Source organism: Chaetodon auriga, chromosome 1 (assembly GCF_051107435.1).
Source record: "Chaetodon auriga isolate fChaAug3 chromosome 1, fChaAug3.hap1, whole genome shotgun sequence".
NCBI classification, from domain to species: Eukaryota; Metazoa; Chordata; class Actinopteri; order Chaetodontiformes; family Chaetodontidae; genus Chaetodon; species Chaetodon auriga.
In genome coordinates this window covers 17,983,440-18,010,116 of record NC_135074.1, presented here as the reverse complement: position 1 = coordinate 18,010,116, position 26,677 = coordinate 17,983,440, and the positions used below count along the sequence as shown (strand labels likewise).

Sequence of the window (26,677 nt, the reverse complement as noted above, 5' to 3'; positions counted from 1 at the left end):
ATAGTGTTAGAATCATGTATACAGGGATATGAATAACCAGGTTTTTTGTTGTTCCATTTGAACATTATAACATCAAAACCAGGATAAGTGCCCATGGAAAGGCACTCTTTCATACAGTGTATATAGTGGATGGCAACTCTCAAATCCAAATCCTTAATTCACTTTCCTCAGGGCTGCGTGGTAAAATAAACAGAAGTCCAAGTTAAATGTGGGGCTGTAACTCACCGAGGCTAAAGCCTTGCCCAGTGCATCTCCAGTCTGTGAGCTTCCAGTGGCGTTCCCCCGATTTGCAGCAGCTAAGAAAACACAGAGGGAGGCTTTGCAATAGCAAACTCAGACAAATGAAGAGTGGTCACGGTACACAATGCAGCTGTCCAACTGCCTGACTCACTACTTCTTACAGAATCGATTGTCAGCAATGATTACATCAGGGGGCACTGAATTAGTCATTCTAAACAGGTAGCTGAACTGTTAACACAAGAACGTACCCATGACCCCATCCGCTGCGTTGGCAGACGGGGTGTGCGCTGCGGTGACGAATGGTGAAGTGCTGGTGTTGCTTCGGTGGAAGCTGGACATGGGAGGAAGACTGGCATTGATGTCTGGAGAGACTGAGTGTGCAGGGTAATTCTGGAAGATTAAAAACAGAAGCACTCTATTTTCAGTTTCAGCCCCAAATGTGCATGTGCTTGTGCTTGTGCGTTTTTGTGTGGGTGTATGTGTGCAAGACAGAGCTGATTTATTCTCTGAACTCTATATTCTCCTTTGACAGGCTGTGATGAAGCAAAAGTTAGTGGGGGGAGGGGCAGAGATAAAGAGAGGGCAGGCAGCATCTGCAGGCTCTCTGTGATGCCCAGCCAGCTGAAGGCAGGCAGGCGGACAAGACCAGATCAAACACTGACACAAAGAGGGTCAGCAGTGTCTTCACTGATAATAACCAGACAACAACCTAAGACGCACACACCCACTCCATCTGCGCTGAGCGGGTGGGGGCTGAAAAAAAGAATTTACGTGCTGTGTGTGCTTAACAATACACGGTTAGATCTCTTACATAAGTGTGATGCAAAACAGAGTGACTAACAATCATTTATCACCTGTGTATATGCTGAGGTATCACCAGCTGAGAGGTGCTGCTTACCAAACGGTCGTGTGAGTGCAGGGTGCTGTAGTTTCCTGACTGTGGCATGTGAGATGAAGATCCTGCGAGCATCCCCCCATAGCCGGGCTGACTGATCCCATTGGACGAGTTCCAAGGGTCAGACGAACTGTGGGTACCATCTAAAGATCATAAAAGAATCACTTCAGCATATTATTGTATACAACATGCACTTTAGTTTTGACACAGTGCCAGACGGCGGCTGATCTCCAACCCCATTAAAACTTGGGGTCACCCACAGCCAAGAGTGTGTTTTTTTTTCCTTGGGATTGAAACATGATCCTTGTCCTGAACACAGCTGAGATGACACAAAGCTGAAACCAACAAAGTGGTCTGTTTTACTGTCTAGATCTGGCAGTCAATCACACTAAAATAAATACTGAGCAATATGACTAAATAGAAATTGCCAAAAGAACTGAATCTGGGTGGCTGGTACAAAATACAGTATCTATTGTGAAAACGACCACAAAAGCCAGAATGATGATTAAATCACAAATTTAAAAACATGCACAGGCCTGAATCTTATACAGACAAAAACACACAAACTACACCAACTCTAGAGGAGAAAATAATAGAAGATTATAATCTTAAAAACTGTGGTGTAAGAGGGCATTAACGCTAAAAACATGGTGTTAAACTCCCTGCAGAGTAAATATGGGAACTTGCTTTTCAACTTACCGAAGAAAGTGCTTGCAAACATACTGCTGGAGGGTTTAGGAGGAGAATAAGACGGTGAATCTCTGTTGAAGTCTTCTGAGTTTGGAGATGGTGCGTACACCTGCCGTGAGAACATAAATGCTATTAGCAAGATGGCCTGCAGCCTGCTGTGCAGCAAAGCTTTATGGGGTCTATCAGCTGATTATTGTGTAGAATACAGAGGAATGACTGTCACACATACTACTTCAAGCACGATGATGCCAAAACCTATAAAAGCTGTCCGTAAGTAAACACTTTCAACAGAAATGCAAAGTACAATCACAATTAGGAGTTTGGGTACATAAAAGTTGTGATCTCAAACACACACACACACACACACACACACACACACACAAGTAGAAACACATGTACTGTAGATATGGCCCTAAAACCGCAAATGCGCACACACTTTAATGACTAGCAAGCAATCAAGCTCATGAGGGGAGGAGTGGATTATCATGAGTATTTGCATTTCAGATCAACTCAACCTCTAATGGAAGTATAATGATACCCGCTTACATGCATAGACTAAATGCTTAGCAAATTACAGCATTCCCAGAGAGGCAGAAATCAAATAATGGTACAAAAACAGCTCACTTTGCTTTCTTTATATTTGTACCTGCAAGCTGGTGGTGGTAGTGAAAGGAAAGGCACAATGGGCATGTTGTTGTACGGCTGTGTGTGTGTGTGTGTGTGCCAAGCTAGGGCGGGAGGATCAAAGAGACTGGAGGCCAAACACCAGTGATGTGGTCTCTGACTTCATCCACTCCAGATGGAGAAGGAGCGGGTTAGGGAGAAAGACAGGGCACGAGGGAGGGAAGAAGGGAGAGATGGTTTGAACAAATTCTCCCTCCCACAGACGGGGCTTGATGACCCCACCATTGTGTAACACTAATCAGAGCCAGACCTGCCAGCTAGATTCCACCTGCACACTTCCAGCCCGTGTACCATACTCTGCAAGATAAATCCCGCTTTTAATGGCCGCACGTCGCACTCAGGTGCTGGCAGTGAGACAGCTCACTCTCAAGGATTGGTTTCTAATGTCTGTGGATGTGATAACGGCAACAACGGTCGTTCACTTGCTTAAGTTGCTTTATGACAGAGCACTGATGGGAAACATGCCACACAACCAAAGTATGCAAATTCAATCATCCTCGCACACACCGCACACACGTGAACATAATATCAATACAGTGAGACTCAGGGCTGATGGGCTTTGGGTGTGTAATTAAAGTGCTCTGGGAGGGGTGGGGCTCTCATGGGTCTTCTGGCTTACACATGTGACCGGGCTTGGTAGTAGTTCCGTGGAGATCTCAGGTTAGCCTCACACAGGAGCCTGGGCTTTTGTCTTTTGCCTCTGTCAGACGCTCAATGGGCAGCATATGGCAGAGGATAATGCTAATTGTCCTTTTTACCCTGGGCTAACCAGTCAAAGCATTAATAAACCATCCCAAACACTGGGTGCCTCATTCCGCCAGCCTATGGAAGAGAGGGCCCGCCTGGGTTTCCTTTTACAAGGCCATTAATTAAAAGCCGTCACTCATACGGATCAGCACACCAACAAAGACCTACACCAGTTGTTTGAGCATCAGCGAGAATCTTTTATTAAAAAATAAATTCCCATCTGTACCCTATGTTCACAAACCCCAACACTAAGGCTCACTAGCATTAAAACTATCAATTCAAATCGACTGTTTAACGTTTAAACGTTCACTATATAATTTCCGCTGCTACAAGTCTCAGTCAAAAACAACAAAAGGGTTTAGTGACATTGTGAAGTAGTGTGGGATCATGGGAGTCTTCATCAACCACAATTGCTGATGAAAATGAATAATTGTGCTCCATAATGAGTAAGCAATACAAACAATAGTAAGCAACAGAGTGACTAGCTTCCTTCGTCACTCTCTGATGTATCATCTGCAGTTTCCCGCATTTTCCTGGAAGTTATTGCAACTAGAGGGGTTAAAGGGATATGACGTCATTGACTGACAAATGAGACACGCTGCTTCCTCTCTGGGTTTGACCATTGTTGGAAACATTTAGGATAATGTGAGCACACAACTCAACAAAATATATAACATAGGTCGAGTCATTTTCACAGACATTTTAATACAGAAATGTGACACATTAATAAGTTATTTCCCTTCCCCTTGGCAATGAGCTGACAGCTAATTATAACTATGAATAACAGTGAGGCAAACAATGAGGTAATAACTTTACGTCCTGATAAATGAAAGACTCATGATTTAAGGTAGTGATGGCATAAACAGTTTAAGCTGTTGGTGAATAACACCTTGCTTCAGAGAAAAGAGGCTGTAGTTGAACTGAATTGGCTCAGTTCTGTAACCTGGCTGAGCCTTTCAACAGCTCTCAAGTGCGAAGTGAATATATCCTGCACATGTTGTCTCCAAGCCCGTGGTACCTGCCTTTGAACTTCATGCCACACCGATCAAAATGTCAAACGTTACAGCAGAAGCTGTCAATTAAACTAAGGGTGTAACATGATAACTGGGAAGGAAGGGGAAAACAACAGGAAAAATAAAACTGAGGAAAAAAACAGCCTAATGGCCACGAAGCTCAAAGAAAAAGAGTTCAACGGCACTGTTAATGAGATGTCCTGATTTTGTGCTGCATGTCATTGTTTGGACTCAAACCGTATCTCTGAGGACATTTTGTTTCAAGTCCAAATCTTACACACTTACAAGGCTCAGTGTGACGACAGACACAATGCCTCCTCAAACTACTGCTCAGCTCAGCTCGCTTGGAGGAGCATTATTCAACATTTGTGCATGATACCTGCCAATGATTGCTGGAAAATAAAGGGCTGAGTATTTTCACGCATAAAACTGTGACATTAGAACTAGATTTTCACTGGCAAGCTGTTTTGATAGATGAAGTTAAGTCTGACATCAGGGATGTTTTAGGCAAGATGCAGATGTTGCCAGTGCGACGAGCTTTACAGGAACATTTCACACTTATTTGGTTGAGTTTGAAAAACACTCATAAAAAATCTTGTTGGACTAAAACTGCCTTACAGAGCACTTGGAAATATAATTATTTGAATTTTCAAAAGCCTTTTCAATGCACTCACACACAAAGTAAATGCTCTCATATGAAAATAAATGAATACTTCAGAGTTATAGACATACTCTACAGCTCACAAGCATAGACAGAACAGAATAGAATACAATCACATATTGTATTACATAATCTGCCATTGATCCTATCAAACACATTGGAACATTTCACTGACCAAATTCAAAGCACATAAATACGAGTATTTGAACACACACCTTTATTCTGTATTATAATAGAAACTTGTAAGATAAAATGCAGCATGTTTGGTTTTCTTCTTCCTCAGCAAAGCAGTAAAGTCTTTCATCCAAGCGCACATTCTGACAGCAGAGCAGCCTACTGGGAGTCAGGTCCTCTAAAAATAGAGCAACCACAGTGCCGAATAAAACCTTCCAGTCGTTAATGCCACAAAAATTTGGTTTTGGCATCAATGCGACCTCATTAACTACTCACAACATGTGCAGCGTATACATACAGCATATGACAGGTCGAGAGACACACACATACATCACCACACTCCCCCCACTCTTACTTTGTGTTGAACACATGCACTGAAGCATGCATGCTTCAGTGTATGTGTAGCACATGTGTACGGATTAGCTTCTGGCGATGCGTGCTAAACTCTACAAAGCATGGCAGAACCTGTTGCACTGCAAAACAACAACAGGCATGTCCCACCTTAAAGAGCACATGTGGTCTCTTTATTTGTTTTTGCTATTTTTGGATCTAATTCGATGACATTCCACTTGTGAAGGGCTTTCTATGAAGCAAAACAAAGAAATAAAAGGTCTAACAATCACTGCAGGGATTTGACTTCGATTTTTTCCTTTTCACTAATGGGCAACGGAAGAAAGATCAGTGAGTTGCTCCATCTGTATTGGTTCCGTGCCACCAACTCACAAGCCAATGGCCCACTGTGAATTCTCCCAGTGCTCCAGATGGTGAGCCTGGTATGCAAGTCTGCATTTTAACAAATTAATGTGGATCAAGTTGATGCAAAAAATGAGCACCATCTTTCAGAAACAGAAAAAAAAAAAAAAAAAGTTTGTGGTGGTTACTTAACAAGTGCTTTTGATCATAACGTTTGCTCCGTTCGGCCCACATGCTATCAATTTTCTCCCCATCACCAACTGTAACACAAGCCTGTTAATACTTAATATGAAAAAGATCAAAGTCATCTCTTGTGCAGCGGGAACAAAGAGGAAATGCTGTAATGGGTTATAAGGAAAGTTGAAACACAAGCTTGAGTCAGATGACCTTTTCAATACAGTATCAATATAAAAAGGCTAACCTCTTTATTTTTCCTTCATGTGCCCTTCGTGTAATTGTAAAAATAGCACGGGCAATGACAGGTGGAAATCTGCCTGTGTAATTTGCTTATGACAGGATCATTACTTAAGGATTACTGAAATGCACTACGGAGCTCTTTCAGCCATTGTCACAACTGTGTCCTTAAGATTCATAAGCCCAGTGCTTAGTTTTTTACTTTAACCTTCACCATGAAAACAGGAGTGTTTATTTCAAAGAAACATGTTCTAAAAACTTTCTGCAATATAAGCACATCTTTCACATCAGGAACAGTAAAAACTCAGTTCCATCAATTCCAAGGGCAACATACGCGCACACATGCACACACACACACACTTCTCGTATTTACTAGAAAAGTGCTCGCACAGAAAACGTTTTCTGACTAACAAAAATCAAAGAGGTCATTACAGAGAAGTTCAGAAATCACATTAGGCTCCCTGTGGTGTTAAGAATGCCAATGTGATTAAAAACAGATGGAATAACAGCAACACTGGTGCTTGGAGCTCAATCTGCAAACAGGAAAGTCTAACCTCAACAGGCAGCCTCTTTCCCTTAATCATTCCCAGACTCCCACTTGTTATTATTTCAACCCAGTCTCGGAGCTGAAGCAACCAGCCAGTAAAAATAAATTCAAGGCTGCAAAAAAACTTTGTTTTTTTCTGCCACACAGTTTCATTCTGTGTGTGAGAAAAAGTTTTTCAAATGGCACAACTTTTTGCATGCCTGGTCAAGAATATTTACTTGTTTGTGCACAGCTGAGGTGTAAAGTAGCACAAACAGTGTGCTGAAATAAGTTTAAAGACAACTGCATTGCATTTTAAAATTGCACTGTCACACAGCTTTAACTGATGTAATGGAAAACCAAGAGAGAGGAGCCTCGGGCACATGCAGTCACACACATGCACACACACACATACACACACACACACACACACACAGACAGGAACACAGTGCTTTAATCTTAAAATGAATAAAGTACAAAATTTACAGACACAAGGACAGTCAGATGGACCAGCAGACTGAGAGCGACAGTGAGACTCACTCATATTCACTTCTCCCAGCTCTTCTGTCTAATGCACACACATTCCCAAAGAGTCTACTCACCGATTTCCCGTTGTAGTAATACATTAAAGAGTTACTGCCCATTCCAGGGACAGGGTAGGCGCAATACATTATAGCTTTAACAGTTTACGTGGTAAAGATACACTCCAGCAGCAAACTGGCTTTCTCTCTAGACATACATCCAAACCGTTCAAAAGGGACTAATAATTCTTCCAGTACTGGCCTCCACACACGACCCACTCAGAGGAAACTTATGCAAAGCAGGACTGTACCATTCCACACGATGGGAAGGGGTGGCTGTCAGAAGGGAGTGGCTCATGTGGTACATCCCTCTCTTAAGCCTCTAAGTGCTGAGGCAAAGAGGAAAAGGACGAGGGGGAAGGGAGGCGACGGGGAGGTGGGTATGAAAAAGATAAAGGGAAGTGGGTGGGACAGAAAACAAATGTGTGAGCGGATTTAGAAAGAGAGGGGGAAAAAATAATTCCAGGCATAAAAAAATGCATATTTTCTGCAGGGGAACCCCAACAAACTGGAATTAAAATAATTTCATTCTAAGCAGGATTTCATTAATATGTGGAATTAAAAGGCGACCAAATGTGTGCATAAATAAGTGAGCCTGTTCTCTTCCACACATTTTAATCCAGAGTGTCTAATCTTTTTGTTTTTGCAATGATTAAACGAGTCTACAGGCAGCGAGGTAAAATATGGCTTTTGTAAGAACACAGCCATCTGGCAACAAATTCTACCTGTTCCCACACATGGCTCGCACACCAATTAGGAGTCATTAGTGAGGGAAAGTGAAGGCTCATCATGAGAGTAAAAAAAAAGAAAATGAAATAAATAAAAGAAAATTGTTCAAATCCATGAATCTAAATGCAGGTAATGACAGAGAAAAAAAAACATGTTTTTATGTGAAATGGGAGAGTTTTGGTGTTGGCAGAGTGAGACCTTTCGCTGAGAAGTGGCTGTAAACACGGAGTTGTAAAGCATGCAACAGCTGCAAAGGGGCTGGCTCGTGACGTTGGAACATGAAAATAATGCTCCATTTCCTAAACCCAGGGGGCCTCAGATGGGGGAGGGGGGAACCACTGGGGGGGGGGGGGGGGCATTGCCAGCCATTTTACCATGGTTTACTGTCACTGCAAGCCACACAGCTCCCTATTACCTTTATCATGAGGGAGGAGGGGAGAGCAAAAGAGAGGAGAAGAAAGGAGAGGTAGGAGAGGACAGATAGCATATTCCAGTGAGAGGCTGGTCTGTGCAGTCTGAAGCCTTTCATGTCTACCACTCGAAGCTTCCTGGACTAAACACAGGCCTGTAGACTCATTGAGAACATTATTGTTATAGAGAGATGAAAGCTTCCACTTCCCTAAGAAAACTAGGCCTTTATTATGCTTTTCCTTTTAGTACTGTTATTATTTATCCCCCTTTCTTCTCCGGGACTCTTTTAAACTCGTCCAAAACACTGGTTCTACATGCGGTTACCGCTTTCTATCTGGCTCTGTTTCAAGTTGATGCTTTAAGGAAAATGGTAATGATAGAAGTGTTTGAAGGGGTCTAAAACAAGTCCAGACACATAGCATGGTGTTGGGAGGAAAACACATGAAAGCAGGGAGAAATGGGCATTAATTTGGGAAATCATGCACATGCATCATACCAGTGCTGGATGAGTCAGAGCACTGCCGGCCCTCTTCTTTTAATACTGACTCTGCAGGAGATGCAGTCAGAATGTCTATGCATTTCAAGTACAGGGGAAAGGTTTTAATGAATTACTCCTTATGAATCACTGGTCCTCACACAGGTCATAGGCTTGATGTTACAGAAAACAGTCTGCATCAGTCAAGGACAGAGTGTGGGAAAGCTGAACTGAGGTTTGTGGAGGGAGAGATGTGAAGCAAAGACAGCGCAGTGTGTGAGATGAGAGGGGCAGGTGCATGCTGGTGTTGTAAAAACAATGGGAAGTTAGTTGTTGTAGTTTGGCTCACTGATTTGGCCTGTTCAGCAACACAGTCAGCAGTTGGAGCAGCAGGAGAAGCCGTGACACACAGCTCGTGGAGGCAGTGAAGGTACTTTAAAACCCTTACATCCAGTTAGCACATTTGCATCAAAGGTCGTACTCATTCTCAGAGTCGTAACTGAGTCAAATCTGAACACAAGGACATGATGCACATATTTCAAGATTGACTCTCCGTTCCCCTTCAGCTCACTTTCCAAGGATATTATTACCTCACATGTCCATAAATCCTTAACTTGAAATCATAGGAAAATGATGATCCTCATAACTTCCAAACTTTCCTGAGAAAAAGAAGTTTTTAAGTTTTCTTCACTATGAAAGCAACCCAGTGATAACTGTCTGTACATCCAGGGCTGCAGTGCAAGCATGGACTTCTAATAGCTTGGCATACTTTTAATGCTGCCAATTTCGCCAAAATGTAAACCAATATAGGCTGAAGAAGCAGGGCTCACATTGTAGGCCACAACACACGTCACTGACTCCATGGAAACATCATACTCACTATTTACACGCCCCAATAGTTCCAGAATTTTGAGCAAGGAAGCAAAGAAGAATAATAACACGAGCTTTTTCATGTTGCACTGTCAATAGATCGATTCACCGACAATACAAAGGCTCAGAGTGTCCATCAACGTGGTTTTTACATCCCTGGAACAACAACACTGTCCTCTATAAAGATGTCTGCACAGTGTTGACAACCTGTGGACATACTGACAAATAAAAGTCAACAATTCATAATTGCAGCCGGGGGGACGATGGGGCTGCCTGGAAGCCTCTAGTCTAGGAGATGGAGGCTCAACTCCACCCAACTGTTCGCGCTCCCCTCTCTAAAGACACTCGAGTCATCTGAAGGTGCTTTTCTTGGGATTTATTTGGGTGTTGAAAAACACAGAGCAAATCCACAGGCTGAGGTCACCCCTATCTCACCCCCGTGGATTTAGCGATGATGTCATCAGACAGGAAGATTGTTTCCTGTAAGAAGCTCTGGTTCTAATTAGAGAGGGCTGACTTGGAGAGTGGGGGGGTGCATGGGGGATTCAGACCCCCACCCTCCCAAACTCCTGGCTGTGTCATGAATGGACTTATTTTAAGACAATAATTCAGGGTTTCTGCAGACTTTTAAGGCCTTCTTAACACCACACAGACTGCAATTTAACACCCGTTTCACGGTCATGCTGCCAAAGTGTAAAAGTATGATGGTGTAGGGACAATACAGCCTACAATTATTATTATTACATCACATTTTTGTCAGTACTTCCCAGCAGTATATAACAATAACTTCTAATGATACAATAAATTAAATTTAGGCAACCTGGACAAGCAATAGAAATAGTTGGATTAGCTAATTATGATAGACCCCTGAAATAGGTTTTTGCATACTTTATACCTTCAGAGGATGCCATGGGGAATGTTTTTACAGTTTGTTTCCCATCCCAACTTTGTCAAAAACTTTGTGAGTACATTGAAGTGCAGTATCAATATAAATATCATGTATGGAAGCAGACTGAGCTGACAGTGTTGTTAAAGTCCTACATCAGTAAAGTCAGCCCAGATACCTGAGTTTATTTAGAAAAGCTTAATTCTTCATCCCCCCACAAAAACACGATTTAGAAAAGTAATGACAAAGTTTTGTCAAACTAATGTTCAAATGTGCTTCACATAAAATATTACACAACTTTATCAATCAAAATCAATAATAAACTGAAAAACCACAAATGTACACAAGCAATAAAAGCATTTTTCATCACTCTGAAGCCTTTTTTTTTAGACAATAAAATGATGACAGGAAACAGAGGAAAGAGACGTGCAACACAGCTCCCCGGCCAGTGTCAAAATGCGGACGTTGCGGTTCAAGGTTGCCATCTTAACACCTACCGGGGGCCAGTAGACTATCCTCTTTGACAGGAGTAAGCTAAGCTTTGCACCAACACTGCTGAGCCTCACTGCATTACAACAGGCTTCACCACAGCACAACATACATACAGCATGAAGCTGTCATGAACATTATCATTAAGACTACGGGTTCATCACACAAGTCTCTTAAACTGCATCCATGTTTCCCTCACTTGAATCTTTCCCTTGTGCCTTAGTCCCTCCCACCAAGGATGCATGAAGACACACGAGGAACCCGTGCCACGAGAGAAGAAACAAGGAAATATGTTTCTAGAGAAATGAGGCGCCCTTTCCTCTGAAGCGTTTCGTGAGGTGGCATCCATTTCTGATGACGGCAGCAGCTGATCACAGCTGGATCAGCTGTCAGTCAGTTTTAACAGCTGTACAGACTTTTGATGAATTTGTGTCTGCACACGTGTACAGTGTAATGAAGGCACACAGGTATCAGTGCCAGTTACCTGTTTAACAAACACTCAAACATGAATGGTGCACTGTGTCCTGCTTTGAGGCACAGGAACCGCTTCTACTGGCAGAATCTGATTAGATTATTTATTCATTATTAGCATCTGTATTTATTGATATGATGAATGTGAATTCATTATTTATTAACCCAGAATGTGATTATGGCGTTTTTGAACACAGGAAATCAATTAGGATAAATGTTTCAGGAAAAATTGAGATTATGTAAGCACATCAAACCTGATTTATCCCTTATCAGCCTCACGTTTGACTGAATGGAAATGGAGATAAATGATGTAAAAACTCTTCTGTGCTGACAGACAGACTCTCCTCCTCTCTCTGACTTTAATTGTATCCACATTAAAGTTCACATGTCATGACAAGAAAGATCTTTCTCAAAAACAAATAAAGTTGTTTTTGGTCCTTGTTCAGACCTACAATTAACGCAGATTTGTAACAAAACTTTGGGAGTGATACACTTGAGCTTTTAAATCACTAAAACAGCACTGATATCCAATAAGGAGGCGTTTCAGCCAATAAAACATTTAAATACCTACACATTACAAAATAAACAAAGAAAATATTGTCCTTCACTGTGACGTTTAAATGTCCTCAACAAATGGGAGAAATTCTGGTCAAATATTATCCACATTTTCTCATGTTTTAGTGTCCAAGTGGGAAGAATTTTGAAAGTATTGAACGAGAGCAGTGCAGCCAGCAGCCACGAAACAGGCTATAATGTAATACTTATGGGCATTTGTGCACATTCAATGTACGCCCACTGATAGTGTTTGTTTTTGCCACTGACAGGCTCAAATTCTTATTCTAAGTGTCTGGCAACATTATGGAAAGGACCCCTACAGAGACAGACGTTTTTGCTTAACCAGAAACAGCTGATGTACCGGCTCTCGCCAAAGCAACCAGACTCCATTAACAGAAACAGTAACAAAACCTTTGTGGTTCACCTTTCTCTGTTCCAACGATCGACACCACCAAAACAAACCCTTTATTCACAGAATCAGGATGGGAGTGAGAGGGAGGGCGGACATCACAAATCTGATTATGTAACTGAATTTAGAGTATCTGTTGACAGCCCTACAAACATTAATGAAAGTCTCAATAAGTGAGATTTCCTGATATAACAAGCTACTCAAAGAGGACGCTGAACTTGTTTGGATCCACATACAGTGAGTGCAGAGACTCACTGAGAGACTTGACTCATTTATTTTTGGGGTTTTCACGACAAAAATACTCATAGCTTGTTTTAAACATTGGTAAGAAATGTCCATGTTGTGGATAATAATGTCATATAAGTGACATTATTGCACAGATGGTGGAAATCATTAAGCAGCAATGTTACCATTCCTGCCCATTAAACCGCTGCTGTGGTGTACTGTATGTGATGCGTGCATTTATGTTTTCAATCATTCTTATGAGGCTGTAAGAAGGCTATAAGCAGATTAATAGTGGTGGCCTTCAAATAAAAGCTATTTAAACTTCCTCTAAAAGACTGAGAGCAGTAAATGTTTGGAGCAAAGCTGCTAACTGTATTGATTCCCCAAGCTGGGAGACAAAACCTGAACTGAACACATGTGATGGGACAACTGTCCTTCAATGTTTGATGGAAAAAAAACTAAAAACCCTGATTTGTATTGTTTCACAGTGTAGAATAGATGTGAAAATTCAGACGTGCATAAGACAGATGTGGAGAAGAGAGATGGAGGCCCACAGATTCAGTGGTAGGAGAGTGAGGATGTATTTCTTCACTGGCTCAGTTTCAGCTGATTTTCAATGATGTGGAGCGATTCTCAGTCCATCATTGGGGAGCCAGAAATGGCAAACCTGAGGAAGCCAGGTTGATTGAAGAAAAGACCCAGTTTTTAAAAGTCATGCATTGCTCAAGCTTGATGAATTTGCCGAGCACCTACGGCTTGAGCAACGGGTCTCATCTTCTTTGTCATTGAAATGATTACATCTTTCCATGCAGCAGAAACATCAGTTTCATGGCCTTTTGTAAAACTGTAATAACCTTTTTGGTGTGTCAGTTAGACAGTGTGACGTCAAGCTCATTCATCCTTATCACAGCTCTGTACTCATGCTTGACTTGTGTGTGGTATACTGCACTTACAAGAGCAGTGGAACAAAAATGTAAATGTACACCTGCAGCTAAGAACCAGCGATGACATGAAGTTCATGTGGTTCAGTGATGTACTTTCCAGGTCACAGGGGCCTGCTTTAGATGGTCTCTAAATAGCAAACACCCTACCTTAGTGATTGCTGACAGGCTTCGTTCATGAGCCTGCCAGCGATCTGAAATTAAGGTTTGCATTAATGCCATACACTCACGCAAGCCCTACATGAATAATTTACAACAGGCCAGAATGTGAGTAATGACTTTAATCTGTGCATTATTTTTGTCCTCGTTGTCCTTTTAACTCCTTGTTCTCCTCACAGATGAAAGCGGTCAGGCCTCTGGCTTGTTTGCCTGTTCCATTATCTGTAGCCTTTAATGTCAGTGGTAAATTTCAACAACCCAAACAAAGATAAACACAAAGCCCAGGGTCCCAGAGGTGGCTGCGACTGTTCAGCATCACCCCCGTCAAACTAAGAGCGTCTTATCTCATGAGCCATCTGATGAGGCCATCTCTAGGGAGCTCACTAACCGGGGTCAGGTCAGAGCCTAAAATATTGTCCCCTTCAACACTTCTATCACGTGCAAATAACACACTCGGCCAAACCTAACAGCCATGACGTGTTGGAGGGCTAATGTGGAATATACATCACACAATTTGCAAAACACACCGACGTTCCATTCAATCGTAAAACACTCACTCCCAGGTCTGGTTTGTCATCTTGCACTGTGCAGGCAGCATGTACTCGGCTTGTCTGAGCTTGTTTGCTTGAAACGGCTGCCTCTAGTTTTATATGGGTGCGCTTGATGAGAGGAGCAAAACTCTACCATACAGTGCAGTTTATGTGTGAACCAGAGAACCAAAACAGTGATCTAAAGGCAGGTGAAAGCTACTTAAAGCAGCAGAGATGCCTGTTAATGTTCCGTAGGTCTGGCTGCATGAGCAACCTTTACACAGCACATGTCCGTATTTGTTTCAGTGTAAGTATCAGGAACTGACACCGATAGGCAAACTAACGCAAAAAAGCGTTCGTCTCAATCTCAATTTTATTTCACTGATGGGCAGTTTTATCCACATATTTAGATCAAATTGAGGACGAGTGATCATCTTAATGAAACAAGTCCTCTATACTTACATTGATATTGAGTTTAAATTGCCTCTCTGTTAAAAATCTGAATAAACTGATTTAACTAAAAAAAAATCCACATCAGGTGGTTTTATTTATTGGGTGAAATAAATATAAATCTTAATCTCAAATTGATTAACAATAAGTGTGATTTTTATTACTGCTGTTACAGCTTGTGCTGCAACTGTTTCAGGAATGTTTAGATGTGTAGAAAAGCCAGTTCAACAAAAACTGTGTTTAGCACTGAAACACACTCTATTTCTTATTATCGAACAAATCACTGATATGAAATCATAGCTGAGTTTCCAGGCACTTAAAATGATATATAACCAGTGTAACTGTACTTTTCAGAAGCATAAAAACACTGCAAACAATTATTCTCTTGGTCTGACTAACGACCTGCAGAACAGAGTATAAGCAGCTGCTTCATAACAGATTGGAAAATCTGACCTCCTCGCAGGCACAAAAACTGTTTTGGCCTTATTATTGACCTCATGTTTTCCTCTCCTGCCCTCCCTTGCTTAATCATACTTGTACCATAATGCCATCAGACGTGAACGTTCCAGGACGTAATGGAAAATGTATGCATGTACATATATATTTCTATTCTTGAAGCTTCCCAGAGACCAAGTTAAATGCATTTGTTTGTGTTTTTACAAAATCAGAGCATCAAAAAGTATAAAATGTGCAGATTTGTACCATTTCTGCTGGGTGGACCTAAAATCTAATTCTGCCCAGAGATTTATAAAGGCCTGGAGTGATCCTGACTGTTTACACAAGGCATTACTGATCCATTTCATCCACAGTCTGTTCACCAAACACGAATTCTACTGTATGTTCTGGTCTGCTGTGGCTCAAAGGAAGAAACAAAAAGAATCTCCTTTCTCAGCAACAGAACATTAGGGTACTGGTGTAGTACAATATTATGATCCCTTGTCTGTGAGCTGGTAGAGACAGATGGATACAGAGACAGAGAAAATATATCTTTTGAATGTCATGCACGAGACAGCACTGCGAGGAACATTCCTAGGTCTTAAGATTCAGAGCCTAGAGCAGACTTCTTTTCTTACAGCTTGCACAGTAGAAATCTCTCAGAAACAAGGGTGTCTGAGTGATCTGTCAAAAGCAAATGTCAATCTATTTTGTCATCCACACTCAGAGTTCTCGCTTGCAAAAGTCCCTGAGGGGAGCTGAATCTCAGCCCACCACTTTCTTTCTCTCATCCTGCAGCCACATCATCACCAAAGCCAGGGAGGATGTGTCACATCAAGCCACTGTGCCTCTGACAAGGGTTTGTGAGTGTGTTGTGTGTGTGTGTGTGTGTGTGTGTGTGTGTGTGTGTGTGTGTGTATATATAGGGGAATGATTATTTACACAAACAAACTGATGTGTGAGGTGCGCACACACACACACACACACACACACACACACACACACACACACACACACAGAATGCCCTTGCAGCTTCCCATAAATATCCTACGAGATGCAACTTTCCCCCCACAAGCCAAAAAAACCCTCTCTCCCTCTTCGTCTTCAGTGCTCCTGTCAGACAGGTGCCCACGCAGCTGCCCATCAGCATCCCTCAGCACAGCAGCCTGTCTGTCCAAAGACAACATGCTCTGTCCTTCACTCTGTTTATACAGTCAAATAATGCAGGGAGCCAATTATAGCCAAGGTGTCTACTACAATACAAATACAAGGGAAAGCTCTCACGCTTGAGCACCTTTAAAGACGTTTATCTGTCACACAAGGCTGTGAGATATTACATTATTATTAATATTACATATTTGTAAGAAAAAGATTTTTTTTTTTTATGTTTCACTCCTGCGTTTGGGAAGGCTGAAAAACTAGGCCAAGCAATGTTTAAAATAGCAGATAACAAGGGTTTGTTAGGTACATGCAATTACAACCACATCTGCAGTATCCCATGTCTGCAAGCACACATCCAGCAGACCACAGAGGAGAGTATGTGTGTGGTAGAGGGAGGGGGGGGGGGGGGGGGGGGGGGGGGGGGGCGGCTGTATATAAGATGAAAAAGCCCCAGAAACATTTAAATGTTTGCAATCACCAGCTGGCCTGTCCAGATAGCCTTCACATCCTGGAGCATTGCAGTGTCAAAACCTAAATGCACAGAGGATGTGCTCCCATAAATATTTTGATTCAGCTTCATCATGTAGTGTACACATACACACACGCACATTATGCTTGGACTTGCAACTTACATTGCCCATGTGATTTAAAACTCCTACATTTATTTTTAGACTGAGGAGCGAGAGTCGGAGTAAAAAGGGGATTTGAGAATAAAATAAATAAATAAGAAAATTCCCAGCAGTAGACATAATGATAGGAAGCGTTGTGTTGATTTTTTTTTTTTAAATCAAGCAGCTATTCAGGTCTCTGGTGAGGCTCTCATGCTTGCTTACACAAGCAAAAGCTTTCAGTGGCATCTGCAGCTGCATTCAAGCTTCACAGGTACGCTGCAGGCTCTTCACACAGCTGCCTCTGGCAAAGTAGCTCTGACTCCAGGTGCGCCTTCCCCTCCACACTTCTTCAACACCACCCTCACCACTGCCAATGTCGGTGCCGGAGACACAAACATGGGTCTTAGCTGATAACCACCCTTAGATATAGAGCAGTCGCCCTCTGCAACAGTCACTTCACGTGTTTTTAAGGGTCACAAGTAGCTCTTTACACCATCCAACAGTTAATGCCACCTCAGCTCACCCATGCTACCTATTAGTCCAGTACCAATATCTTAACACCTCTTAAAAGCTGCCAGACAACCTCCCACTCAAACATTTCCCACATATACCATCTATCAAAAACTGGTTTTATGTTTTCCTTTCTCTGTCAGCAGGTTATAAGCGACCTAGAGCCCTTTATTCAACACTCCCATCTTTATTCTTTCAAATGGGATCAAAGACTAACTGGGATAATTCCTCCGAGCTCCAGGCTTTATCTTCTGAGCGGTACTGAGTGACAAGAAGAAGCTGTATTTTATCCCATGCTCTGTCACTGGTTTTCCCCATCTTGCATTGTATGGCTTGATTGTACTCTTATGAGTCACAGAACCGCACCTGCGCCCATGTGTTAAGTACTGACAAATAAAAGCCCAGCGTCCATTTACACAACAAAGAGATGTAACCCGTGAGGCAACCATTCTTTGCCTCCCTCCCTCCGTCTGACAAGACCTCAAATATATCACTTACTTAAGAGGAAGGGAGCACACGTTCCCGCTGCTGCCAGAGACTGCTTCTCTCCCTCATGCTCTGACAAACTTCTTTTCAAATACAAATCCAGAAACAAAACACATGCCAGCCTTTTATGTTCCGCAGCCTGTTCCATATTTGATTTCAGAAAAACAGCAGCAGAGGTGACGATTATCAAAGCTCTGAAAGGCAAATCCAGTCTCAGACTCCCTGACCAAAAAAAACAAAAAAAAAAGAAAGACAAAGAAAACCCTTTTATTGTTTAAGTAAAGAAAAGGGTGGAATTTCGTTAAACCAGTTGCTTCTTATTAGGAAGAGAAGAAAATCATTGTCTTGTACCAGTTCTAGGAATTTAAGGCAAGGCTTAATAAAATCTTTCCCAATCCACCAGGGTTTAACAATGAACATCTGACTTACTGATTTATGCATATTAATGAACTCCAGCACCCCCTGTCTAGGCGAATGCAAGCTGAGCTCCACACTTCTCTGCATCCTAATGGTTTTTGCTCCACCGGGATCATTACCAGTAGAAATTTCAGATATTCTGTGCTATTAATCTCTGTCTGTCCTCCTGTTCGGCTACGTAATGACTAATTAAACATCAAAAGAGCAGAGCTGGGGATCCGCTCTGACAGCCTCTCTTTCTCCCAGGAGAGGCCGTGAGGAGGCTAGACTGTGACAGGGCAGCACTGAAAATCAATCACCTCGAGGTGCACATGTGCACGCACGCACACGCACATTCACGCATGTACGCATGCACATACACACAACCACAAAAAATGTACAGAAAGACGTGCCCTACAGAGACATTTACATAGTAACATTAAACAAGAGGCAAACATTGAAAGTCTGAACTTTAAATGAACAGGCACCGCTGGCGTCACTGCTGAGCGAGGCCCACAAAAACAAGTGAATTCCCACTAGTGATGTCAAGTGATGTGGTAGTAATGTCAAGTGCACCCTTTGTGTGCAAGTGTTGAAAGGGAGGGCATGTGAGTAGCATACATGTCTGTGTGTGCGTGCATGTTTGTGTGCGTGTTTTTGTGTGTGTGTGTGTGTGTGTGTGTGTGTGTCTGCTTAAGTAAGCTCACTGTGAAATCTATTTATATGAGAGGTAGATGATCTTCCACTCACAGATGAAGGCAGCCCAGGAGGGACCTTGCGCACCTTTTTCGTTTGTAGAGGATCTGTGGAGAGATGAAAGCACGTCTATTCATTCAACTATGAAACTGCTGTAAACAAACTCAACATCAAAAATCTACGTTGTGGTATTGTTCTGTATGAAGTATTACTTGTGATTAAATTTTGAAAACCCCTTTCAAACAAACTCCTGATTCTCATACTCCACATTTTCATGTTGGAGTTTGTATTTGTATTCAAACTTTCACTTTCACTGTTTAGACTTTGGTTACGGACTTGTTTTCCACTGAACTTACACTGGGCCCATTTAACAAAGGCTACTGGTGCTGACCTATAGTGTTATCATGTAATATGATTGGGAGCAGGGCCAGTGATCTCCACACCAAACCAGGGTGTGTTCATACATGTGTGGTGGAGCGCTGGGCTAAAGACGACTATGCTTTTGAAGGGCTTTTGAGAGTTTAGGGTGGCAGCTTCGGAGATTTGGTGCCATACCAAAACCTGACTATGTCTGTGAGAATAAAGGCTGTGTTAAATGCATTGCTGCCAATTGTAAATGTCACAGATTCCCTGCGGAGCGGCATTCTGTAAACAGACAAGGTAGCAACAGTATCAATTTGCTAACAAGAAGAATGAGTGAAACTGTGTCACCAACAAGAAGCATTCATTTGATTCTGTTTACTGTAAGGCTCAGATTATTTTAAATACTGTATAAGTTGCATTTGTCCCTGAAGAGAAATTCTAATCGCTGAGATGGCACTGACCAATGGGCAGAGGATCTGTTAGAGAGCGTCTTCTGGGATTGGCTGCAGTGAAGGAGTATAACGGTGCGCCTGACTTCCCTGACGCAGTCACTGAACCAGGACTCGCCAAGCCAATGTCCGGCCTTACAGATGACTGAAAGAGGAAACAAACACACAAATACTTCAAACCAAAGGGAAATATCAGCTTTCAGTGTGAGAAGTGAGTGTTTACTTCAGTTGTTTATAGTAAAAATAATCTTACAGACAGCCTGAAATTTCAGGCCCCTTCAACTACATTTTCCAAGTTGTCTCTATTTATATTATCCAGTCTTCAGTATCACAAAAGTAAAAAGCATGTAAGCATTAACAGTATGTTCGCTCTAAAAAGCAAATGTTATAAAATAAAATTATTCTAAATATGAAACATTTGTGGATGTACAAATTATTTTTTTAGAGTAACATATCACATATTAGGTGATATGTAACATCTGTTTACTCCGAGTCACAGCACAGGCCTTTGAAAGCTAACCATGTCATCCTATCACCAACATCTATTTGACCTATTTAACCCCAACAAATTGGGTTAAGAGGCCAATTAAGAGCTTGGTCTAATTAGGGCAATCCGTGGCAGACCAGCAGAGCAGGAATCATGTGAGCTCGTATAACTCAGAGCGATGTGTAGTAGTTGGCCTTGAAAACTCGCCACACGTGCTCTGAATCCCCTTTGCAGGCTGAGGATTGACACAGTAACACTGAGACCTTTCCAACAGCTTTGGTGTCTGACTGACAAATCTAACATGTGTGCTGACAAATTCAAAACAATTAAAAATAAACTCCATTTAGTGTAAATATTTAGGATATATATTTATATATATGACATGCACTAAACAAGATATTGAGATTATTTCTCTGATTTAAATGTAGGTCACAGAAACTGTCAGAGGCAACGTGACACAAATATAATCTAGAAAAAAATTCACAGCATTCACATGGCACAATAGAGCCACTTCTGCTGTTTCCTTTGTTCAATGATATTGACTCCCTGCAGCGACACTGGCTCTGGCCTCTTTTACGCTGTTATAGCTATTCAGGAAGGAACCACTCAGAGCTTTATTTTTATTTTTCTATTTTTGTTAAAACCTCTGAATTACTTATATTCAGCCCAATAATCAAGTGGTGAGTGCTTTTGTATCTGACTCAGAGGAGGGAGCTGGCAATCATGCAAGAATCAGATAAACTACTCATAATAACAGTTTAGAAACCTTTGCATGTCCAGAATGTACTAAAGTCCATATCATATGCAGACTTTGTTACACACAGATTCAGAAATTCAGATCTGAAATATTGACAAAATCATTTGCAGCTTATGTGAAGTGCACCTGAGCACTGACTGGCAGAACTGAGAGAAAGTCTGAATCAAAGCCACAGCAGGGATCTCTGAGTCTCAGAAGTCACATGCCACGCCAGGCAATTTGTGGGCAATAATAAGTAGATCATGAGATCAACTGTCTTATTCAATTATTTGGTTTAACCGGTTGGAAAAACACACAATGAGCTGTTTGATATCAGACTGAAAGCAGGCTATAAATCAGTAGGTCTCCTGCTGCGTGACTCGTCCAGTGGTTATGTTATTTATATGTTGCTATGCCTCGTCCTGCTTTACATTCTTTGCAGATTCTCAGTGGAAAGAAACCGATCTTTATAGTCTTCCTGTTCATTAATCTAACATCTCTGCAGTTTTGCACACATGCCACAGCTCCTGCTCAAAATGTCTTAAATGGTATTCTCTGTAAAAATACTTCTATCAATAAGGGGCGTCTTTCATAAATGCTCACTGGATATGATCAAAACTGTCGAACAACGTGTGATCACATAGTGCTATGTTAGAGAAAGCCTACGTCCTTTCACACAGAACTGCACTGCAAAAATCTACTCTAATCTACTGTACTCTACCTCAGGCAGACTGTTCTGCAGAATCCCAGTCATCTTTAGATAAATAGTGGATATACCTACATAGATGTCTGAAGGGCAGTGCCAAAGGATGCCCTCAGTTTCTTGGTGTTGGGGTTACATCTGTTAAGCCTTATAAACTCTTAGAAAGAGTAGGATCTCGCATAATTCTAAAATAAACAGGAAGCCAATGAAAGGAAGTTATAATGAGCTAGACTTGTGTTAATAAATTATGGACTCCCAGTCCTGGCAAAAGCCTGACTGCTGTGTTTGTGGTAGTTACATAGAAGGGAGGAATAAAGGGATTTACGGTAAATCCAGCCTTGATTAAATAAAGCATGGATTCCCTGCTTGAAATCAGAGCACACAAAAGTTGTAGAAAACCTGCCTAACTTCTTACCTGAAAGTCAAAACTCGCTGTGCTTTGATAGAAACGTTTGGAGCGACATGAACTTGACATCGGATGAGAAACTCACCTGGCAGCCAGATGCTCCAGGATCCCTCCCATAGCCAATAAACGAAGCCCTTTCTGATTTACCTGTGAAAACATAAAAAGGACAGTAATAACAGTCATTATATTTTATGATACTTATGCACACACCTGGATTTATCCTGAGTGACGGAATAAATACAGTGTCTTGATTGTTTCGTTCTGCAGTCAAGTGTTTTGCGCAAGATGGACACTTAATTTGCTGCTTCTTAACTTTAGGACAATGATTTGTATGTAACTGTGCCTAATTGGGTTTTTATTGTTTATTATATGGCCAATTCAGTGGAAAAGTTATGATAAAACAGTTCGTAACATCATGAAAGGAAAGTCCTCACATTACTACATATTAAGCTACAGCTCATGTTCTCTTTCTCCCAAACATGCTGTCTCCAGCAATTTGGTGACTTAAACCACCAGCCTGACTTTCACAGCTGAGACCTTTGAAGACCTTTAGAGGTCCACAAACACGCTGGAAGGGGCTGGGTATTGTCATGGACCTTATGATATGATTTAAATTTGATATTATGGTCACAATACAATTCAATGATGTCTCACAGTTTTAATATTACTATATAAAATACCATAAGCAATCACAGAGGTGCTGTTCCTTTTACTTTTAACAGCTCAGTTTTGTTTGTTTTCTTTCCTTTTTATCTGCCACCGACTTTGATATTATCTGATGCTGGCTGGAAGCAAAGAGGGAAAGAAGGAAGGAGGGATGGGATCAGTGGATGATGAATTAACTGACTGACTAACATATATATATTTTACAGTCTAGCAATAAACCGTTCAGCCTACATGAGCTTTTAAAACAGTCATACTAAATTAACTCAGGTTTCCATCATTGCTTTTCGCAGAAATAAGACTCCCTCAGGTCTTGTTACAGTGTACAGCGTACTAAACGCACTAAACTATTCAACAGACCTAAGAGTAGCTTAGACATGTGGGACCGTTGTAGTTCTCTAAGTTGTAGCAAAAGGGTTCCTTACTGTGATGCACCCAAAAAACAAAATGTGCACTTCTGTCAAACAGTACACTGTGTCACAAAGTTCGAACTACGCAAACTACGTTTTCAGTGAACTTATTACGGATTAATTCATTGTCAGGGAGCCCTTCTATCAGCGTCCAATTCGGTGTGCACACCTAAAAGAAAGGCTCCCGAGCAGCCATCAGGGGAAAAATAAAACTTACAGCACACAACACACATGAATCATACACATCACAATATCCAAACTCAGCAGTTTTACTCCCCTGGAAAAACAAACAAACAAACAAATGAGAGCTCCTGGGGGAGAATGATGAATAACTTTAACAGCATCGTACATTATTTCTGTCACACTTCCAAATATTACAAGCACAGACACAAGCGCTGGAACTAAATTCTGTTTACTCTGGGGAAAAGGTAAATATTTTTTTGTGAGTTAAAAACTTGCACTGCCTGGAGCTTTTGTTACACAATGACTGATCTGAACATTGCTTTCACGAGCGCAGGTGAATAGAGGCACATCTAAAAGAATTCACTTGTGCTTATCTGAGCCATCCTGCAGCAGACAATTGTTCTGCATCTGTGCAGACTGTCTCCAGAGACTGAGCAAGCTGAGGAAATCAGGGAAGATGGTTTAACTAGCAAAGCTGCCTCTCTTGTAACAGTAATGCGATACAGTTCTGAGCCATTGCTCTTGCAAAAGGAAATAGGATTAAGTTGTCGGCTACCACCAACGTTCCCCATCATGGCAGCATGATGAAACATCTCCTCTGACAGAGAATTTTAATTTCTTTATTTCCTGTATAATATCTAAAGGCAGTTTAGTTCCATTCATTTTCACTCCTAAAACATGTCCTGAGGAAAAGGTCTGATCAAGTGCAAGAGTTAAATATTCATTGGCAGCATGTGTTTTGTCTCACACACACACACACACACACACACACACACACACACACACACACACACACACACACACACACAGTGTCTTGTGTGAATAATTGATGGTCACTGCTGTAGTTCGGGGCCCACCTGAGCAGACAGATGTGTTTGTGAAAGTAATGCTACAGTCCACAGTGTGACACAGTGAAAGAGCCATACAGCTCCCTACAAACTGTGGAGCCTGGCAAAAAGGAAGTCTGCTGAGGCACTCCGGACCCTGTTGTTAATCAACAGTGCAGCCTAAACTTAGACAACACAAGAATACACAGTATAACAAGGAATCGGTGAGTAAAATACCACGAGTAAGCAGTGAATAACCTAAAACCAAACAAATCCCCCGGCAGTGACGGCCTACCATCTGAGTGGGCAAAACCTTTAGTGAACACCTCATACCACTTCTTGAACGGTCATTTAACCACACGCTTGAACATGGAGAAATACCCCCATCCTGGAGGGAAGCAGTGATAACAGTGATCCCCAAGAAAAGCAATAGTCAGATCTTGTTCAGATTATCTACCTGTCCTTATTAAAACACTTTACCAAAAACCGTGTTAAAAAGTGTTAAAAAAAAAAAATACCATGAGTAAACTTTTATTGCATTTGTAAGCAATGAGATACTCCTGTTTTCTTGCCAAAGCATCAACGACACCACTTGTTACAATAAGAAAACACTCATATAAAAATGAGCGCGACATCACAGCTCCTAAATGTAGCCAGGGTCCACTTCTTTTGTGCAACTTCTATGTGCGTTAATATGAAACATGACCATCACCTGGATGACTGGTGCTGCTCTTTCCAATGTATTAATTTAACTTTCTTCTTCTCTAAACACAACACTGAGTAGATCAGAGTGTCAGTGCACAAATGGATGCAATGTCCAAGCTTTGATTCAGTCTATAAACTCTGTTACACACCCTTCCTCCTCTGTCTCCCGCCCTGCATAAATCTCTGCATGAACACATAGCACAGTTGAACTGTAATAAAATCATATTTTTTTTCTTTAAAGTACCAACTGAACCGTGTTCTTCTACTGGGAACTGATCTGGATTTGCTAAATCCGAGAAAGCTCACAGTGCTGTCATTTAAAATTTGACAGACAGAATTGGTTCAGGCAGAAATACATAACATTTTCAAGTTATATTCTGAAGCAGCAGTAGCTGAAGTTAATATTGTCTATTCGGTGTTCTTGGAAGAATAAATTAATACCACTGTATTGTTTTGACTGAAAAGTAGCTGTCTGAACATGATAAAGATCATGAATGGAAAGGATGGTTTTCCTCTGTCTATTTCATGAACCAGCTTTTTTAATTGGTCAGTTCTCATCGTCAGTGTATTGAATTTGAAATGTAGTTGGGTAAAAACATTTTTTTTTGGTAGATCAGCAGATGATGAAACATGAGTAGTATATCTAAGTGAAGTATGCAAACAAGCAGCACTAAAACCTTCCTGAGAAACTGCAGCAAGCTCAAGCATTTGACCACTCGACATGGCAGCCCCCCACTCATGCTGGGGGAAGAGAGGCAGAGAGAACAGCAAGAGAAGGATGCAGCAGTGCTGAGGGGGCGGGCCACGTGGCAGCGTACTTGGGGATAAACTTCAGGATCATGTCCAGAGGTCACGGATAAGCAGGTGTCTTAGTTTCTTTACACTGTCCGGCTGAAGATGCAGCAGCTCTGACCACATTATCCGTTCATGCATCTCATTAGACAGAGCAGTGATATGCAGATGGATGATCAGTGACTAGTTGGCTCTCCCCCATCTTCTTCTGAAAGTCCCTCTGGAAACAACCAGCAGGTATTTTTCCTCATCATCCTTTTGCCACGTGTGCAACAGAGACACAGATTAAATCCCAGTGTAGCCTCATAAACTTCGCAATGAAGCAGCAACCCAAGCTTTAAAACACTCCCGAAAACTCACAGTTTGCGACTACGTGGCTTAGCCGCTATTGAAATTTCAAGAGAATGCATATTTATGATGTTGAAGTAAAGTAGAACAAAGTGATATATCAAGCAGAACATATTGCTGGGTTGGCCAGTTCTAAAGCCAGGAGCCTAAATTAGCTGAATAAAATATACCCTTATCATGCAGTGACACCATCTCCTGTCTGACGCACATATACTGCAACTCAGTGTGAGGAAAACAGGCCACTGCAATCATCTGCATTCTCAAATAAAAAACAAAACAAAACAAAACGTGTCGTTAAATCTGAAGTTCCCTAATTGAAGTATTTAAGTTTTGAAAGACTAGCTCAGAAATCACAGTTCCTGCTGTGAGGGAAGGAAACAAACACGAATAGA

The 26,677-nt window shown here is 41.6% G+C and overlaps 1 protein-coding gene across 7 annotated transcripts in view; it reads right to left on the bottom strand.

Moving 5' to 3' along the window:
- Positions 1-26,677, bottom strand: part of tcf12 (transcription factor 12) — a 77,179-nt gene that overhangs the window by 18,611 nt on the left and 31,891 nt on the right. For 5 of the 7 annotated variants that reach the window (XM_076727710.1, XM_076727729.1, XM_076727719.1 and 2 more), the window contains exons 6-12: positions 22,443-22,504; positions 20,038-20,170; positions 19,268-19,320; positions 1,835-1,934; positions 1,139-1,278; positions 489-630; positions 226-296 (exon numbers count right to left, since the gene is read on the bottom strand). In XM_076727710.1, the coding sequence (XP_076583825.1) occupies positions 226-296; positions 489-630; positions 1,139-1,278; positions 1,835-1,934; positions 19,268-19,320; positions 20,038-20,170; positions 22,443-22,504 (701 nt within the window). Of the gene's footprint in view, positions 1-225; positions 297-488; positions 631-1,138; positions 1,279-1,834; positions 1,935-7,339; positions 7,537-19,267; positions 19,321-20,037; positions 20,171-22,442; positions 22,505-26,677 lie in introns of those variants that run through there. The other 2 variants (XM_076727768.1, XM_076727758.1) reach the window with 1 other exon arrangement.